Genomic DNA, 19,205 nt, shown 5'->3' with positions numbered 1-19,205 from the left:
CACGATGGGGAAGGGGTGCCATTAGGAGTGCATTGGCATACACGGTGGGTGATTGGGAGGAGAATGGGTTATGGAGGTTTTTACAGCAAGAAGAAACGGGGGGTATAGGTGTTTTCAATTACCCGCAAATTCAAAGCAATTTCCTCCTCTTTCTGACCACACCGCCAACAGAGAGGCTGATGGGAGGCTTGAACAAAGAGGCATGGAGATCGCGATTGTTTGACTGTGGCTTACTGGGGAGGGCCGGGGAGGGGGTCACTTTTCATCCATCTGCCTTGTTCAACCTTTCCCTGTCACCTTGCAGCTTGGAGTCCACTTTTTTTCTCAATGGTTGCAAAAATGCACCTCCATTTCAACAAACTACTCCATGAGTGTGAGATGGGATGTTACACAAGTCGGACAAACGTGCAGAATGCTTAGTGATTTGAAGTACTAAGAAATGTACATATCAGGTGTATTGATATACATGTGTAAATTGAATTGATTTACGCATTTGGCGAGTACAGTAAATATTTGAGGAATTATTTAAGTCTGTATGCAAAGTTAAAGCAAGTGTGTCAAGTGTTTTCTTTGCAAATTGTCGTCAAAGAGAAGCAAACAAGGAGATATCATCTGTTTCCCCTCAAACTTGCACCTTCCATTCCACTGCAGCAATCTACACATCAGAAACCTTTCTGCTGACGAAAGGGAAGTCACCTCGATCTTGCACATGTTGCAACATGAACGTATGAGCGGACTGATAGGCGCCGCTATCAACCATTTCACTTCCTTTGTTCCCCAAGCATGGACGTGGTACACATTTGCGACGGATATTGGGACACGTGCTCAGTTCCAATGCAAAAGTCAAAACTTTTCAAAACCCTCTATATTTACATCAAGTGTCATTTAAGGAATCAATATCCCTAAACAGGAATGCATTGGGCCTTAAATCATAAAATCGATGCTGCTCTATGACTTATACATCCAAGTAAAACAGAGTCTCCACAAAATTCTAAGCATTTCCTACATATGAATAGGCTGAAATAAATGAGCTTTTGCCATCCTTTTATGTGGAAATTGTTCTTATCATAATATCAAAATGACATGCAAAATGAAGTACTTCATTTCAGAAACACATCATATGTGTTTAAGAAAAAAAAATAAGTACAGGTAAAGCTATGTAAATTAAAATTACCAAGTCACATATATGCAAGACTGTGGGTGTGTTTGTGTAGGGGGGAAGTGGGCATAAAGGAGATGGGGAGGGGCTCCTTTCTGGATGGTTAGTCTTATCTTCATGCACACTCACAATGTATGCTGCACCAGATGGCCGCAGAACACATAGCCGCTAATAGCACCACTTGATCATGTCCGGGTTGTGCTATAAATCAGTATATTAACAATGAACACATGTCATACATACAGTTTGATTGATCCCCGTGTGACACATAATGCAATTTCACCAAAAGAGAGGAAGCACTCAAGAGGACCTTGTGGATTTATCCGTGCGTGCCTGATTGATGGCCAAGAAGGGAAATCTCACAGGCATTATTCCCAATTTATGACAGCTTTCATGTTTGGAAGTACGTCTTGTTTGTTTATAAAGAGATCAAATTGCAGCTGTCCGTAAGAATTTTTGATTTGTGAGGTAAATGTTTTCATTTTTAGCATCTATAAGTTTTTATTGCACCATAGCAAATGGTGGAAACATAATTAATTATGTGTTCACCAATATAAAGGGCAACCAACCTGGAGGTAACAAAAAGTTGTTTTTGTTAACACAATAAGGTGACTGGCATGAACTAACAAACTAAGTTTGAATGACGGCTAAACAAATGTAAGTCTGAATGTTCCAGATTCAGTACTTTAGCCAAACTTAAGTTTGTTTTAATATAAAAATGGTAAAAATGGCAATTGACAAGATTTTAAAACAAATATTCATTGAGTTTTGCCCAAAACTTTGTCCAATTTTTAATAATGACTGCCCTAAAGTAAGTAAATAGAGGGAAAAATGTCTGCTCATAGTACGTCTGAGTGTGAGAATAAAGAGGTGAAACATTTTGGACATGACATTTGTGATGCATGTCGGGAAGAGCTCTATATTTAGCAATCAGAGACACTGGATGACTGGACTTAACTACAACACAAACACACATTCGTACTCGACACTGGACTGTATTTTCACCTGTTGGATGAATCTTTTTTGTGTGTACTCTACCCCACTCATAGAAGGTGAGTTTTAAGTCTTCCTTAAGAAGGCATGACTTTTCAAAAGGTACTTGAAGAACATCCGCAGTGTGACAAGTAAAGCAAAATTCCAAGGAAACTACCGCATGTGCCAGGCAGGGGTACCAGAGCCCAGAACGGGTTTGAGCAATTCTGACCCTCTTGTGAGAGAGGCCTTCCTGATGGCCCATGATTACATAGACTATGTGATCGCTGGGGGGATTGACGGCAAAATGGGTCCAGCGCCGACTGCCAGTGCCGCGGCACTCCGTTACGCTGGAGAAGTTCTTCTTTCTAGGTTCCCCATCTTCTTCAGGCGCTGGCCACGTGTCTTCAAGGATGTGACGGAGAATACAGCTTGTCCAACACTTGTGAGGATCCTGGATGATCATTTCTTTCCAAACGTCCCAAGGGGGCGACGACGGGAACTGGCATGGAGCGCAGTATTGTCGGTTTATATTCTTGCTGGCCAGATGGCCGTGCATTGCCACGAGAATGGGATGTCGGCAGTGATGCCTCAGCTGAAGGAGTGCGTGGGTGCTTATGTGGAGAGAGTCATCTGCCCTGATATCACAGATCATGGAGGATGGGTATGTATTTACAATGTGGAAAATAGTCTATGTGGACCATTTTTTTTAGAATTTGGGAAATTCCTGGATTTGTGGCCAAGCTCAGATGAAGCAAAGCATGTCATACATAGTTTGTCTGGTATTTTATGTTAAGCAGACTTTTTCCATTCATTATGATTACTTTAATTTATGTGCCTGCCCTCAAATAAACAAGACTACACAATACTGCTTGAAATTTCCAAATGTTGATACACCTTACATAAAATTTTATGCACTTATATTCCCAAACCATAGAATATTTCATTTCAAACCCATTAGCAAAAACATTTGTCGCAACCCAAATTACTGGTTATAGATGAGAATTCCAGTATGTTAATCATATTAATGTTAAACACACTCACTTTAACAGGAAAAAACCTTAATGACTCAAACAACATTGCTATTTTTTTACCTTTTTGTCTGCATGACCTTTAAAATTTCAAGTGTTTTAAAAGGTGAAATCTAAAAAGGCACATTATTATGATTTATTAGGAGGTATGTATTATTATCCGAATGTAAATGTCTTAATGGTACAATTGTGTTATTCATTTGCCAGGAAGGTTTTGTATCACGCTTTGGAGAAAAAAAGACCCTGGAGGCTCAGGTGAAAGAAGTATGCTGCTGGACTTTGCTGGCTTTTACCTCAAGCGTCCTCATTTACTTCTTGTGGAGAAAAGTTTTTGCCAACATTGCCATCTAGTGACCATAACCAGCGTTTTTAGGTATAAGTATTTGCTGTCAATGTACTATCTTAAATTATCACTATATTTCAAGTTTATTTGCTCCACTAAATGTATATAATGCAAGTAGATTTTTTATCATTGCCTATGACTATCTGCCAATCACCCAAGAAGCACGCTTTACAAAATATTTCATCGATGTTTTATTCGGGAAAACACCATTACAATTACAAATCAGTTGCAAAAAAACCTGAATGTTTAATTTTTTGTATTTTAGTAGCTACACTTGACTCACTACTTTTTAAGCTTTGGTTTTAAAGAGACAGAAAATGTGGACTGGCACAAAACTTTGGATTTTACCCGAAGGCACTGAAACTTGGAAGACTTGGAACTTATTTCTTGAACGTGTTGGAGGAGGAGATTTAGGCCATATCTTCGTCGTCATCTTCACCATATTCTCCCTCATCCTCAGCAGTGGCATCTTGGTATTGTTGGTACTCTGACACCAGGTCATTCATGTTGCTTTCCGCCTCAGTGAACTCCATCTCATCCATTCCCTCACCGGTGTACCAGTGAAGAAAAGCTTTGCGCCTGAACATGGCTGTGAATTGCTCAGAAATGCGCTTGAACAGCTCTTGGATGGCTGTAGTATTGCCAATGAATGTGGCAGACATCTTGAGACCGCGAGGAGGAATATCACACACGGCCGTCTTGACATTGTTGGGGATCCATTCCACAAAGTAGCTGCTATTCTTGTTCTGCACATTAAGCATCTGCTCATCCACCTCCTTCATGGACATGCGGCCACGGAAGATGGTGGCCACGGTCAGGTAGCGGCCTTGACGTGGGTCACAGGCGGCCATCATGTTCTTGGCATCAAACATCTGCTGAGTGAGCTCGGGCACAGTGAGGGCTCTGTACTGCTGGCTACCTCTGCTTGTGAGGGGGGCAAAGCCCGGCATGAAGAAGTGCAGACGGGGGAAAGGCACCATGTTGACAGCCAGTTTGCGCAGGTCTGCGTTCAGCTGCCCGGGGAACCTGAGGCAGGTGGTGACACCGCTCATGGTGACTGAGACCAGGTGGTTAAGGTCGCCATATGAGGGAGTGGTGAGCTTCAGGGTGCGGAAGCAGATATCGTACAGAGCTTCGTTGTCAATGCAGTAGGTCTCGTCTGTGTTCTCGACCAGCTGGTGGACCGAGAGTGTGGCATTGTAGGGCTCGACCACAGTGTCGGAGACTTTGGGGGAAGGCACCACGCTGAAGGTGTTCATGATGCGATCTGGGTACTCTTCTCGGATTTTGCTGATGAGAAGGGTGCCCATTCCTGAGCCGGTGCCACCACCCAGAGATTGTGTGAGCTGAAACCCCTGGAGGCAGTCACAGCTCTCAGCCTCCTTCCTCACTACATCCAAGACAGAGTCCACCAACTCTGCACCTTCAGTGTAATGACCTTTAGCCCAGTTATTACCTGCACCGCTTTGGCCTGTCAAAAAGTTGAGGATTTAGCTGCTGTATTTGAATAAAAACAATAATACTGATAATAAAGTCAACAAAAATAGCTCACCAAAAACAAAGTTGTCTGGTCTAAAGACCTGACCAAAAGGTCCAGAACGCACAGAATCCATTGTGCCTGGCTCCAGATCAACTAATACAGCACGGGGAACATATTTTCCACCTAGTATGGGGTGTCAGTAGATATTGTAATAATGTAATCACAAGTCTTTTCATATATTTATTGTATGTTACCTGAAGCTTCATTGTAGTAAACATTGATCCTATCCAGTTGTAGATCACTGTCACCATGGTATGTCCCAGTTGGGTCGATGGCATGCTCGTCACTAATCACCTCCCAAAACTTGAGACAAACCAAAGTGTAAATAAAAAGTAAAACATGTCAAATGATCTATTAAGAAAAAAATATGGAAAAACAACATCTGCATCACAATTTTTCTACAATGTGCTTTTTTTTTCTCCATAAAATGGAAGGTCCAACTTTTAGAGAAAATTACCCAATATAAGTGATATCACATAGATATGTACTTTTCTTCAAAGTGAGAAGGTAATGTTTTTTTTTAATGCCCCAAATGTTGGCGTCATATAACACAACCTTGAAACTTTTATATATCAAAACATTGTGCGCATGAACGCAACATGTAAACATTCGCAAAGTACATGACAACTTTTCGCAAAGAACATCACAACGTTTCGCAAACCCTCAAAGACATCGAACAATCTACCAGGTTTTATGTTTTAAAAAAAAGTCTACAGTTTATCTATTAAAGCATTTAATAAGGCCAACCGTTTCAAGTGATGAGTTAGTGTAAACTTCCAAATAAAATGTTGAACTGTTCCTCCAAATTTCCCTACAAAAGACGTGCACGAAATTTGTAGATGACGAGGATGCCTTTAAAATTGAACTTCAAACTTAATTCAAATTCTGAACAAAACCATGAAAGAAATTACCAATATACCGAATTATTGTTATATATTTCCTTTTTAATATGAATTCAATTGTCTGTATTATAATCACGAAATGGGCAACCTTTTGTCTTTAGATACACACGCTCTGTTACATCTATAAACTGATATTAAATTGTAAAAAAAAAGGCACCTGTTACAAAACAGGAAAAGTCATAACAGTTTTTTTTCCAAAGATAATGCCAAGTACTTTTAACTAAAGATACCCGTGCTCAAATAACAAATAAAACATCATAAAACCAGGATAAAGTCAACAAGGTACCTACCTTGGCACCAATTTGGTTTCCACACTGGCCAGCTTGTAGATGCACAATTTCTCTCATTTTCTGGCTTGTCAAATAAAAACGTGCGGCAAAAGTTGAAGGAATTCTAAGAGTGGATGCTTGTAAGTGTGCACCGTCTGAATGTGAGCGAATCTACCGCCCCTTTCTCCAAATGAGCGTCTTTTTCTTCTTCGCTTTTCTCTCTGTAGTTGTTTGTCTGTTATCGCCGCATGACTGCCCCCAAGTGGTGATACATTTACATCTTGAAAAAAATGTTTATTTGAGCAGGCATTCTTATAATAAAGGTAGTCTGCATTCTTTCATCTTCATTATTACTGTGATTAAACTTTTACTTAATTTTGCTTCTCTTTCCCCACCATGGTTTTAATTCAAATCGGCAATTTTGTTCTTGTTTAGACCCATGTACACTAATCAAATAGTTTAACAGTAATGGTTTATCTTTGGTTATGCTGCTTTTTGAAGCTCTTTGAGATACCATGAATATAAAGATAAAGATGAGTCCAAACATTTGCATAAAATAAACTGAATATCAGATATTTCACTGTAATAAAAATGGCACATTTAATGTATTGGCAATTAAAGGCCTCTTTTTATTTTTTTTAATATTTAAAAAATAACCTTTCCTTTTAACTATTGCCTATGATCTGTCACTGTCTGACGCACACTAGGGTTGCAGTGGTGTGACGTTTTTTAGGAGAAAAAAAAATGAGTAGCTTTTATGATGGCACTTCAAAATGCTTTCATGAAAGTAGGACAACTCCTGTCAGATCACCAGCAGAGAACTGAACTCTGTTAAACCTCAAGTAAAAAGGTACTGTATTTTTAGTCCAGCTTTCTTGGCATATCAAACATTTGATATATTTTTACATTATTCTAAAGCCTTGAAGTGCAAAAATAGAGCTTGTTTCCATGGAGCAGTCGGACAGTGAAATTGTGCCCTCCCAACAGATATTTTTAAAGGTCTATTAATCGATGTGAACTTTTGATTGAAGGGAAAAACAACCATTTCTCAATCTGTAAACATATCACAGTGTATTAGTTAAATTTACACCACATGATGCCTGCAGACAGACGTCCTTTTTCTTTTATTATGTCATAGAGCTTAGCTTGTCACTTGTATTAAGGGGAGAAACTAGGGTCCTCTTGGGAAACATTAATTGGCGAAGATGGAAACATCAGTGGTAAGTTTTAACAAAACAGCTAAATAACATTCATAGAAAATGTGTTCCTATACCATTAAGAATGTATTTTAAGTGAATATTGAATGAAAAGCACTTTACCAGCATACAACTGCCATCTAGTGGAAGCAGTGCAGTTGTGGTTGCTGCCATTTTATAATATATGGCACCCTCAAAATTCAAGTGAGGAAACATGCCACACTATTTGTAGAATGTGTATATTTTAAATTAAAATTCAGGCATAGGATTCTGCTGGCCTTTTAAATGTTTCAAACTCCTAAGTCATTTTATCACTATGAACTCATGACTAAAGCTAAATTAAATCAAAGACACCAATGACAGCAATTGTGCACAAGAACTTTTATTTGACAACAGCAGACAACATTTAAACCTGGAAGAGACTTGAGAACGGTAGGAATTGGAAATTCAGGTAAAGACTGACAGAGTGAAAACAATTAGGCCATCTCTTCCTCTTCTTCATCCTCCCCAAATTCACCCTCCTCTTCGGTCGTGGCGTCCTGGTACTGCTGGTACTCGGACACCAGGTCATTCATGTTGCTCTCTGCCTCAGTGAACTCCATCTCATCCATGCCCTCACCAGTGTACCAGTGGAGGAAAGCTTTGCGCCTGAACATGGCTGTGAATTGCTCGGAGATGCGCTTGAACAGCTCTTGGATGGCAGTGCTGTTGCCGATGAAGGTGGCGGCCATCTTGAGACCACGAGGAGGAATGTCACACACGGCGGTCTTGACATTGTTGGGGATCCATTCCACAAAGTAGCTGCTGTTCTTGTTCTGCACATTGAGCATCTGCTCATCAACCTCCTTCATGGACATGCGGCCACGGAAGATAGCAGCCACGGTCAGGTAGCGCCCGTGGCGTGGGTCGCAGGCAGCCATCATGTTCTTGGCATCGAACATCTGCTGAGTGAGCTCGGGCACAGTGAGGGACCTGTACTGCTGGCTGCCTCGGCTTGTGAGGGGGGCGAAGCCGGGCATGAAGAAATGCAGACGGGGGAAGGGCACCATGTTGACAGCCAGTTTACGCAAATCTGCGTTCAGCTGTCCGGGGAACCTGAGGCAGGTGGTGACACCGCTCATGGTGGCAGAGACCAGGTGGTTCAGGTCACCATATGAGGGAGTGGTGAGCTTCAGGGTGCGGAAGCAGATATCGTACAGAGCTTCGTTGTCAATGCAGTAGGTCTCGTCGGTGTTCTCGACCAGCTGGTGGACCGATAGTGTGGCGTTGTAGGGCTCAACAACAGTGTCTGAGACTTTGGGTGAAGGCACCACGCTGAAGGTGTTCATGATGCGATCTGGGTATTCTTCACGGATTTTGCTAATGAGAAGGGTGCCCATTCCAGAGCCGGTACCACCACCTAGAGAGTGTGTGAGCTGGAAGCCCTGGAGGCAATCACAGCTCTCTGCCTCCTTCCTCACTACATCCAAGACAGAGTCGACCAACTCTGCACCCTCTGTGTAATGGCCCTTAGCCCAGTTGTTTCCAGCCCCACTCTGGCCTGTAAAACAGATCAAGATTTAACATTAATTCTTATGCATTGGCAGACGATGATGGCATCCAACTCATTTTGGCTGGGGGGAAAAAACTGCCATCCTGTCAAAATGCAGTAATCTTCGACAAAAAATATTTCAAATCAACTCACCAAAGACAAAGTTATCGGGCCTGAAGACCTGGCCAAAAGGTCCAGACCTTACAGAGTCCATGGTGCCTGGTTCCAAGTCGACCAGAACAGCCCTGGGGACATATTTGCCACCTATGGAAAGAGATCACATTTAGTCATTTTACATATTTAAATAATTGATAAAATTATAAAATTACAACTTACCAGAGGCTTCATTGTAGTAGACATTGATCCTGTCCAGCTGCAGGTCACTGTCACCATGGTATGTGCCAGTTGGGTCAATGCCATGTTCGTCACTAATGACCTCCCAGAACTATAAAAGAAATGTAAGTTTAGTAAATTGCCTGGGCAGATATGAGATTTTACTCAAAATGACTTAATCCTTATATATAACTCAACGTGTTTTAAATTCAAACAGGCAAATCGGGCGCGCGCGCCCTGGGCCCTTATTGGCTGAGACCCCATTTTGAACACGTACTCATACGTCATCAACCGCCAGGGCGGCCCTCTCGCGGGAAAAAAAGGCCGGGCTCAGTCACAGACGCAATGCGGTGTAGGCCTCATCGAGTTTCGAAGGGAAATCAGGCTATTTTTATATAATTATAACCCATAAGGACTAAATGCAAAGGTCAGTCAACAATATTTACCGATCAAAAACGCAGTGGCTCATGTAATCTGACACCATTCCTCAAATCTATTGTACACCAAGTTGTGTCAAATTTCACAAAAAAAATTAAAACGTTCCAATGAAAAATACAACAGTCTACGTTGATTGTACATACTAAAAACCAAAAATCGACCTGATTTGATTTTAGGACCTAAAAAAAACCCCTCCTTCTTATTTGAAAAAAAACTGTCCAAATTGATTTTATTTGACAATATATATACAATATGAAGATAGGCTTCACCTAAAGGTAAGTAATTGTACCGTTATATCGAAATAGTCTTAAGTAGGACACGTTGGTAATCCTAGGGTGTGGTTTCTAGGACACCAACAGGCACAAAGCAGACTACTTGGTTAGAAGCTCGGTTTTAAGGGCAAATAGGAAATAAAACTTCAGTTTTTGACCACAGGAAATGCTCACTAACCTTAGCACCAATCTGGTTTCCACACTGGCCGGCTTGAAGATGCACGATTTCCCTCATTTTGTCAGATAAAACGACCACAAGTCCTACTGGTTCTTTGGTTTGCTGGAAGTGCGCTCACAATGGCGGGACAACCATATTTATTAGACAACGACCCGCCTTTTCTCTCCATATTCGACGGGTCATTGGACGAGTCTAACACAATTTTGATGCACAGGAAACTCAACCAATAAGATCTTACATTGGCTTCACACTATTGGTCAGATCTCTGCCAATCATTCTTACCGTTTGACCGGCCGGCATGGAAAGTCAGGAGACCTCATCCATGATGAGATGGCGAAATTGAAGAAAAAAAAGAAACGACAAATGATACCTACATATATGATTTAAGTTTGTGCTTAATATCATCTTGGTATTAATTCACTGATACAACTCATTAAAATATGGCGATGACTAAACAAAAGTCTGGAGCACACGACCCAAAATACAACATTTGCAGTGTAAAACGTTCACATTAAGATTGGGTTTTAAATCGATCATGTGATTTTATGCAAAATATGCGGCGTTTACTTATGTTGCAGTTTCTATGGTCTTGTTTGCAAGGACCTGGGGGGATGGGAGTACATTTCTCTGAGGTTGTCGCTATGACAATGAATCCCTTCACAAGGGGCTGGAAGAATTCTATGCATAAAAAAACGCAGTATACAAGCTTTGTATGGATCTCACAGTGATTTGGAACAACAGTATTCATGCATGACATGCATTTCTAGCAGCTGATCTCTTGTGAAGTGGTGAGTCGAATTATTAAACACTGACTGACTCGGTATACACCGAATAAATAATTAAAATGTTCTCTCAGTCTATGTTGGGGCGTTTCTCTGCAGACACCACCTGTTTTATACGGTAGGCTATATAGGTCGCCCTTTTCTTCCTTCTCCAGGCGGTGACACAAAAGATATCTGTGTTCTTGATGACAATCACAGAGAGAATGGATTAAGATCAAATCCAAATATACATGTTTCATTGAAAGACTCCTTTTGTCATATTGCTAGTCAAATTCTGAAGCAGTACATATAACCCTCTCAAATTCTGTAGTCTTGCTCAAAATAAATAAGACCAAACATCAATTAACACAATTAACAAAAAAATCAATTCCAAAGCTGGGTAAGATGGCCAAAACGTTTACAACAACATACAAGTCCTTGCAGAAACTAATAGATTGAGAAGTGCTCTTCTGGTAACCCAAAGGTTCTTCACAATATTTGTAGACATAGATTTTAGTACCAATTTTTGCTTCCGATCTTACATAAGGCTCCTTTAACACTGCCGTATAGATCTGGTGGTTCTTTTTGTGACTCAGCATCTCTCAGAGTACTGCAGTAGTCATTCCCCGGCAGTCAGATCAATATTGGAGAGGAAGCAGATGCCAGCCCGGCTGGCGTGGACACACCCTGAATTGATGCTGCACAGCGGAGCTAATGTTGTTACACCAATAATACAATATGTATAGCAAAACAAAAAAAAAAAAAAAAAACATATGGTCCTTCTGTCGTCTAACATCACTAAATATTTGGCCTCAACAGACTTCTTTACTAATTTGTGTGATCTCTATTTAATGTGAACATTGCAAGGCAAGGAATCAAATGTATGGGACCAGTTATAGGAAGGACGGGTTTTTGGAATGGAACAGCTGGGCTTATGAACAGTATGCCAGCTGAGAGAACCAGTGATTCACTCAGATCATATTACAGTTTCCATAATTCAGCAGCATTGAGCCAGGCCCACATTCTGTTGCGGACAATCGCACACCCACAAGTAAGCAAAGATCCCATTAAAGTGTGTCAGGATGTCAGGGAATGCTTTTTTGTTGAAAAGAGGTTACACCCAAACCTAGTGTATTGTAAAATCTGACAAACTGATGCTCTGTAAGAAGAAACAAGATAGCATTCAAATCAGATGCCCTATATAACAGGCCCTAAGTATACATATGGTTTTGTGAATTTTTTGGTAGAAGTAATTGGAACCAATTTTTGTGTTACCACGTCAACAGGCGAGTACAGCCCCCACACACATATACTTCCACGGCTTCCTGTCTACCTAACTCCCTAAAAATAAATTAACCATTTTTATGATTACTTACTAATGTTAAAATTTTACAAACAAAGTGTATAAGCAAAATGATCTCAGCCCAAAAAAATGAGTCAGCTAGTCAACATATTTGGAAGTAATTTAGACATCCATCTTGAAATCTACAAACACAACTCCATTCTAAAATACGTAACAAATGATAAGCCCGATGCCAAGAAAGTCCACAATGCATCTTGTCAGAGCAGGAAGCTCTGGATATCAAGTTACACAGCGTGATAACTGAATCATGATAGGGGGCAACGTCACCGTCTTACTCCTACGCCTTGTGTTTATTAATGTGCTTGAAAAGTATGATACCAAATGATGGAAAATACTCCTATATGGCCCAATTGTTACTGCCCTGTATACATTACCCCACAAAATGAATGGCATTGGCTGTGATACATCCATTTGAAAACAGGGTGGCACTATTTAGCATTACAATGAGGCATTGAGCAGTGAACTGCAGTGGAAGCATTGCACTGGGGCCTCACATGGCCCCAAGGACAAATCAACCGCTTGAAAATGGTGGGTCTGCGAAAAAATGCTGTATTTGTACTGCTGGACTAAAATAATGCAGGCTGAAAGCTGCAGACATTGGCGCCCTGTCCTGTTGATCAATTCGAATCAAAATATGCAGACTTTGTGGATATGCTGACCACTCCTGCTGAAGTATTTTCACAGTTTAACTGTGGTCATTTTTTTGTCTCCTTACACAGTATGTGTCTGTTGATACTGCTTTTATTGTGAAAATAACTTTGTAACGTAATGTTTGTGTTCAGATCCTCTTCAAATAAAGTAATTAATTGCATATGACATTCTCTTTATTCAAGTTTTTGGTATTAGTCCGATGCTGAACAGCTTTATAAATAGTGATTGATGTGGTGTATGCTTTGGCTCAGGAATTGTTCTTCTCGATGCATTTCTCTAAACTTTGATTTCCTCTGCTTGAATGTTACCAGATGAACTAAACACAGAAGAGGACATCTCAAGACTGAATAGATTAGGACAAAAATAATCAAATTTTGAGAGAATTCTTGAATTTTATAAGTAATCTGAATGCTGTTTACTGTGTTTTTGACATGTAATAACAGATTGAGTAATGTAAGTATACCTGAAGTAATATATTTCAATCATGAATGTCAATCATATCAATATTGCATTTCCAAACAATTGTAATATTCCAAAGAATTAGGTGACTCGTCAAATTCTAAATCAGTCAACCCCCATTTCAGAAATCCGAAAATGTAATATTCCATAGAATTAGGTGACTCGTCAAAACCTAAATGAGTCAACCCCCATTTCAGAAATCTGAAAATAGAGCATACCACAATCATAGACTGCTTGGAATTAAAGCAAGAATTTATTCATACAACATTTTGTATACCATACAGATAAACAACATCCCATACATCTTGTGTAAATCAATATAACTCTATATTGAGTAAATACAACAACATAAGAAGTTTTAATGCATTTTTTAACAGTGCAGCATATTGTCACAATTAAACCATGTCATGTTAGGACTGAATATATTTTCTAAATAGACTGATACATTGTTTTAATAATACACTTATTAATTTTTTATCACCAAACCCTGGAGCTAGATTATTTCCCAGACCACAATGTCACTATTGTTAGTAAAAAAAAAAAAATAATAATAAACCACAATATGCAGGTTTCTGAACTAAACAATAAGTGGGTCACTCATAGGTTACTACCTTGTTGGACATTTTCAATGAAGTACTGCTCCACATTGATGTTACCTGCTGGACGATATTGCCCAACAACAACAACTGTATTGCCATCAGTGGCCAAACCGACGCCAAGCTGCATGCTTTCTTTCCATACCACCTGAGTAAAATGACCTGCAAGACAAAACATGGGTACAGTACATACATATATAACTAGACAAAATTTGAATCAGGATTTTGTATGCACTAGTAAGCTTTTATGTACATTTATGTGAATCTGAGTTGTTTTGCCAATTTCTTTGCGTTTACCTGTTTTGCTTTGATAGCCTGGGCTTTTCCAGTTGTATTGTTTGACTTCACTGTACCATGAATCTACTGCTTCTTTTCCTAAAACAAGACAGACTTTTTCATTACACATTTCACTGTAAACATTGTGCGCATAAAAGACAGCGAGACATATAAAATATTTCACATGATCTTGTATTATTCAACAATTTGCATTAGGGTCATAAATGAGACAGCAATACTTGGTTCTTGTATAAAAACCCAATAGAATGTTCGGAATTGGAAATACACCTGTTAATTTAACGGGTGCCGAGCTCCACTTGTGAAAAATATTCTCGCCATCTTTGCTGTCACTGTGCTTTAGAGCACCCAAAGCCAGCAAGTGATCTGCCCATTTCTGAGCCTTAACATTCAGCTCACTGCTAAGTGTCATAGGTGGAGCATTGTGCTGTGCTCTGTAGGTGTTGTGAGTATCCAAGAACTCATTTTGAAAGCTGGCATCTGCAGATGAAATCATAAATTATCATTGTGTTTAAAAAAGCTCTTTTACAGAGGCTGCAGAAATCATTCTGGAAAAACGGATGCACTCACTCACCTGCCATTGTGTCTGATGTTAGGATGAAAAACAAAACAGTTCAAAACCAAACGACACAGCAACGTGACAAAAATAAAATGCAGAAGGAACGAGAAAACAGCGTTTGAGACGTTAGCCTGTCAAACCGCCAACGTACAAATGAACTTGTCTGTCTTGATGATATTTATGTGTTTGAGATGGGGAGGCGGAGACGGACAGCCAGCCTTTGCTTGTGACTACCTCACCAGGATCATACAGCTGCCTCTTTTACATATTTTTTTTTTTTTTGCGCTTTCTGTACTCTCAAGCAAATTATTTTGCACTTGCAACTACAGAAACGAACCCATGAACATCTCTATGTAGATTGTCTATTTTTCATCTAAAAACAGAAAATAGAAAAGGAATGGAATGAGCCAGACTACTTTGCCTACCTTTTACATGTAATTAAGACAAGTTAAACGGCTTCATTTGCTTTTTGACTGGAGCATTTATGTAATTGAGACATTGCAACAAGCCCTGCAACAAAAAAGGAAGTTAATACTTCCTGTAATCCCAGAGCAGTTGTTAAGTTTTTGGTATAAAATGCAAAGTTCTGATTATTAACTTGCATGCAGAACATTCCAAGTTAATTGGACCTCAATAAATCATTTTAAAACATGCACCCCTGTACTTTATGCTTGAATTCACAATACTCCCTAAGTACTTCAACCTACAATAGAACTTTCCTGAAATGGCCATGAACTCAGGAATAATTTTCTTCAAGATTTAAATCCACTGGTGCATTTGTATTATGACCTTTAACTCTCCTAATTTAATTGGAAGGATAGGTTATGGCATTTGTCTTATATAGTAGTTTCCAGCATTGCAAAAGATTAACCTACATTCAATAAAATATTTGAGAAGGTCTAAGATTTGGGTTTGATAATCAAGCAAAATTAGGATTGCTTGATCTTGATTGTCTACTATTAGTGGTTCGAATTTTTCTAATAAAAACAAGAAATGACATAAGTGGAGTCCACAATTACTACAGTCATTTACAACAAAGGAGATTAGGATTTTACAAAAATGTGTCTGGGGTTAGGGTTAGTGTGTTTGGGCAAATACCCCGAGAAAACATTAAAGAGCAATAAACACAGGCAGAAGCCTGTGCGCACTGAGTTGTCTGTACATGTCAACAAAGTATTTAACAGTGGGTTTGAACATGTGGCATGATTCTAAAGTATCTCAGTAATTTGACAAAAGTATAACAACGTGAAAATGCTGGTTTATTTTCTAAATTTTAAACCTATCCACTTTCAGTGGCACCATCTAGCCCAAATTATAGTACTAAATATCAATGAACTAATTCATTTCCCTTTCCCCTGCAATACTCTCGTTTCCTCGATAGGCGACGCACTAGTCTAGACCATTGTTGGAGTGTAACTCACTGGCAAAAAAAAGAGAGAACAACAACACCTTTCTTGGAACATCTGAGCAAGTGAGTTTGATGAGCTATGATAATTTAGCAAATAAAACACACTTGGGAACTGACACCCCTGAAAGCAAGCTTGTGTTCTTATTTTGCATCTACTGTAAAAATGCAAAGACTTAATTTGGAGATCCCCCTTTCCTGCACGCGTGGTCAAATTAACATTGCAAATATGTTTAAAACAGGGAATGCTACCATCTCTTGGATACACTTATGTTGCAGCATTGGTCCCAATGTGGAATCTACGGTGCCCTCCAGTGGAAGAAGTAAGTATGAAAAGAAAAGTAGACATTTGCTTGGTGGATCAAAAGTTTGCACATTTTTTGAACCCTTTTGCAAAACGATACAGTGTTGTAAATGTTGCAGCCTCCAACAATTGAACCATTTTGAAAACCACACCTCTCAGAAATGAGCCTGTATAAGTCTGTAGAATGTTCATGATTTTGCAAGCCTGTCTTGAACATGCACCAATTCAGTTTCAAGGATACAACCAACCACCTTCCTGTGCATTTTGTAGGTAACTGCAACATCCGCATGCATTTGTGCGTGGCTGTTTTTATATACAATTGCTTGATCATTTGTGTACACAACAGAAATAACTAAGTTGGCTAGTCGGACTTCAGAGTCCATTATATTGCAAAAGCACATATGTTCCCAAATGGAGTGCTTGGTTACCTAACCCCCGTGAATATGCCGTGAATATGCAGGATCAAGTTTAAATACAAAGTAAAATACATGGGCATATTTGAGGAAGGTGCAGTAAGAAATCAAAGGGTGTGTAGGGTTGTTCCACCATAAAAAGGTCAAAACATTTTGCTGTCTGGGACGTCTTGTATCTCCTGCTGTGAGTTCTCTTAGTAATGTCAAAGCTTAGCTGACAGACAGACCCAATCTGAAAGGCTCAACGGGATGCATTGTTTTACTATTAGATTTACTTTCCAAATATTACTAGGGGAAGTTTGCTTTGATCCCTTAAGGCTCTGCCCAAATCCATTTCATTACTTGAGTATTTGAGCGGCCATCCTTCAGGGCAGGTTGGGAACATTTTGGAAGAGGCAATGAAGGGTTAAGTGAGTTTTTGAAGGTCTTGGGGCCCTCTTGGGGGCACTGCTGGGGCTTGCTGTCTCCCTGGCTTATTAACCCTTCATCAAGATTACATCGAACAGGAGGCTGCAGAATTGGCCGACAGATTGAGGTCTGACAATCTCTTTAAACGGAGAGAGAGAGAGAGAAAAACAATGACTGGATAAGAGGGTAGATGCTTAGCAGAAGTACAGACGGTCTCCAGTAGAGCCTTAGTTGTGTATGCTCTGCCTTTTTGTAAACACGAACAAGAGCAATGTAAGTTGTTTTTCACTTTGTACCATCAAGCGAGCAATGGATTCACAGACAATACTTCCATGTAGACGAACACATTTAGTGACAAAGGCTCCAGTTGGTACCCAAATCACTTTATTGTGCTAATCAGGTATTAGAGACAGCCATGGCAATTAGTCAAGTCACAAAAGAGATTTATTTAGGAGAGCAACAGCAAGGTAATGTCATTGTGAATGAGAAACCTCAGGGATCATGTATCTTCTTCCTATTCTCTTTAGGATGAAAAATCCTCTTAGTGGAACTCCTACTACCAACACTAATCTCCCCAATGGAGGTACTACTACTGTACATTAATATTCATTCAATTTTAACACCACTTGTCCATGTGCGGGGTGCTAGATCCTATTCCACCTGACTTGGGGCGAATGGCAGACAACCCTGCCAGTCAATCATAACGCAAAGTCCAGTAATAGACATCCAATTTTATTTTGGCTTCAACTGCCATGTCATTGCTTTAACATGGTTTTGCACACGCTCTCCGTCTCCATCATTTTTTTTTATTTGATCAGAAACCAAGAACAATTGTGTGTTTATGTAACAATAATAAAATAGAGAACACCAGCCTAAAATAGGCCATAGGTTCCCTATCCCTGATTTATGGTATAGCCTTCCTGTTCCATTAACACCTTCTCTGCTATTCACAATATGGGCATCCAACCATGTGCCTCTTTTGTTCTTTCTGCTGAGAATTTTTAATTGACTGTGTCACTAGTGGATGCCCCGTCAATTTGAACTGGGAGACTTGGCAGCAAACTAATGAATGCTCAAGGGCCACTTCAGATTGGATGTATCGCCAATGAGCTAATATAATTATGACTTTACTAAATTGTTAGCCAGAGTTATATGTCAACATTTCAGCTCTGGAAGCACTTCTTGCTGGTCTTTTTTCTTTTCCCCCTCTTTTTCATAAAGGAGGAGGAGTGGTGAAGTTTAGGGGTCACAAGGCATTTGGAGCTCTTTTGTAAAGTCATTGTTGTAGAAAGCCCAGACAGGAATGAATGTGAAGATGTGGAAGGGAGGGTAAGAGTGTGTGTGTCGGAACACGGGGGAGAGATTAAGTGAAAGAAAGAAAATGTTGAGATGGAGCAGCCACAGCAACAAATCAAACACTTAAATTCAGGCTATTTAATGTCATTTTTATATTAGATGCTGTATTTTGAATTTTCAAAGGGCTTTGACAGTAAGGATAGCATGTGAACAGACACAATTCAGTGGGCGATAACTGACTGCCATAAACCCAATTACCATTCAATAGATGGATTAACGTCAGCTGCCCATTAGCAGCCAGTTACTACGCTTCACACAACTAGTAAAAGACCTCCAATGGAGTTTATTGCATGGATGGACTTGTAAAAAAAACAGCTCAAATGTATTTTTGGTACCCTATAATGCAGTTTACTTTAACCTTTATTGAGTCCAGTTGAATATATTACATTACAAATAATTTGTCCTAATCTATGTCATAAAAATCCATTTTCTGCACACTGCCATCTAAAGGACAAGCATTTAAAATATTTGG

At 39.7% G+C, this 19,205-nt stretch overlaps 4 protein-coding genes and 1 long non-coding RNA gene across 5 annotated transcripts; 2 read left to right on the top strand and 3 right to left on the bottom strand.

Moving 5' to 3' along the window:
* Positions 1–2,148: 2,148 nt before the first annotated feature.
* On the top strand, positions 2,149–3,735 carry LOC144215671 (apoptosis regulator R11-like). The gene is made up of 2 exons (XM_077744748.1): positions 2,149–2,795; positions 3,370–3,735. Exons 1-2 carry the CDS (start codon positions 2,313–2,315, stop codon positions 3,511–3,513), a joined length of 627 nt encoding a protein of 208 aa, XP_077600874.1. The 5' UTR covers positions 2,149–2,312; the 3' UTR covers positions 3,514–3,735.
* On the bottom strand, positions 3,684–6,409 carry LOC144215670 (tubulin beta-4B chain-like). Its single transcript, XM_077744747.1, has 4 exons — positions 6,238–6,409; positions 5,240–5,348; positions 5,058–5,168; positions 3,684–4,976 (listed from the first exon to the last, which is right to left on the bottom strand). Exons 1-4 carry the CDS (start codon positions 6,292–6,294, stop codon positions 3,916–3,918), a joined length of 1,338 nt encoding a protein of 445 aa, XP_077600873.1. The 5' UTR covers positions 6,295–6,409; the 3' UTR covers positions 3,684–3,915.
* A 598-nt stretch (positions 6,410–7,007) lies between these two features.
* On the top strand, positions 7,008–13,099 carry LOC144215394 (uncharacterized). Its single transcript, XR_013330420.1, has 2 exons — positions 7,008–7,066; positions 10,379–13,099. It is a non-coding gene; the product is annotated as an uncharacterized LOC144215394 (long non-coding RNA).
* Positions 7,779–10,318, bottom strand: LOC144215392 (tubulin beta-1 chain-like). The gene is made up of 4 exons (XM_077744279.1): positions 10,165–10,318; positions 9,280–9,388; positions 9,097–9,207; positions 7,779–8,952 (listed from the first exon to the last, which is right to left on the bottom strand). The coding sequence occupies exons 1-4, from the start codon at positions 10,219–10,221 to the stop codon at positions 7,889–7,891; spliced, it is 1,341 nt and encodes a 446-aa protein (XP_077600405.1). The 5' UTR covers positions 10,222–10,318; the 3' UTR covers positions 7,779–7,888.
* Positions 13,100–13,629: 530 nt separating the features above from the next.
* LOC144215393 (Golgi-associated plant pathogenesis-related protein 1-like) lies at positions 13,630–15,028 on the bottom strand. The gene is made up of 4 exons (XM_077744280.1): positions 14,863–15,028; positions 14,559–14,768; positions 14,292–14,369; positions 13,630–14,156 (listed from the first exon to the last, which is right to left on the bottom strand). The coding sequence occupies exons 1-4, from the start codon at positions 14,867–14,869 to the stop codon at positions 13,996–13,998; spliced, it is 456 nt and encodes a 151-aa protein (XP_077600406.1). The 5' UTR covers positions 14,870–15,028; the 3' UTR covers positions 13,630–13,995.
* Between the last annotated feature and the right edge of the window lie 4,177 nt (positions 15,029–19,205).

The sequence above is a fragment of the Stigmatopora nigra genome, chromosome 22, assembly GCF_051989575.1.
Source record: "Stigmatopora nigra isolate UIUO_SnigA chromosome 22, RoL_Snig_1.1, whole genome shotgun sequence".
NCBI classification, from domain to species: domain Eukaryota; kingdom Metazoa; phylum Chordata; class Actinopteri; order Syngnathiformes; family Syngnathidae; genus Stigmatopora; species Stigmatopora nigra.
The sequence above is the reverse complement of the archived record's forward strand: the minus strand, read 5'-3'. Positions and strand labels throughout refer to the sequence as shown.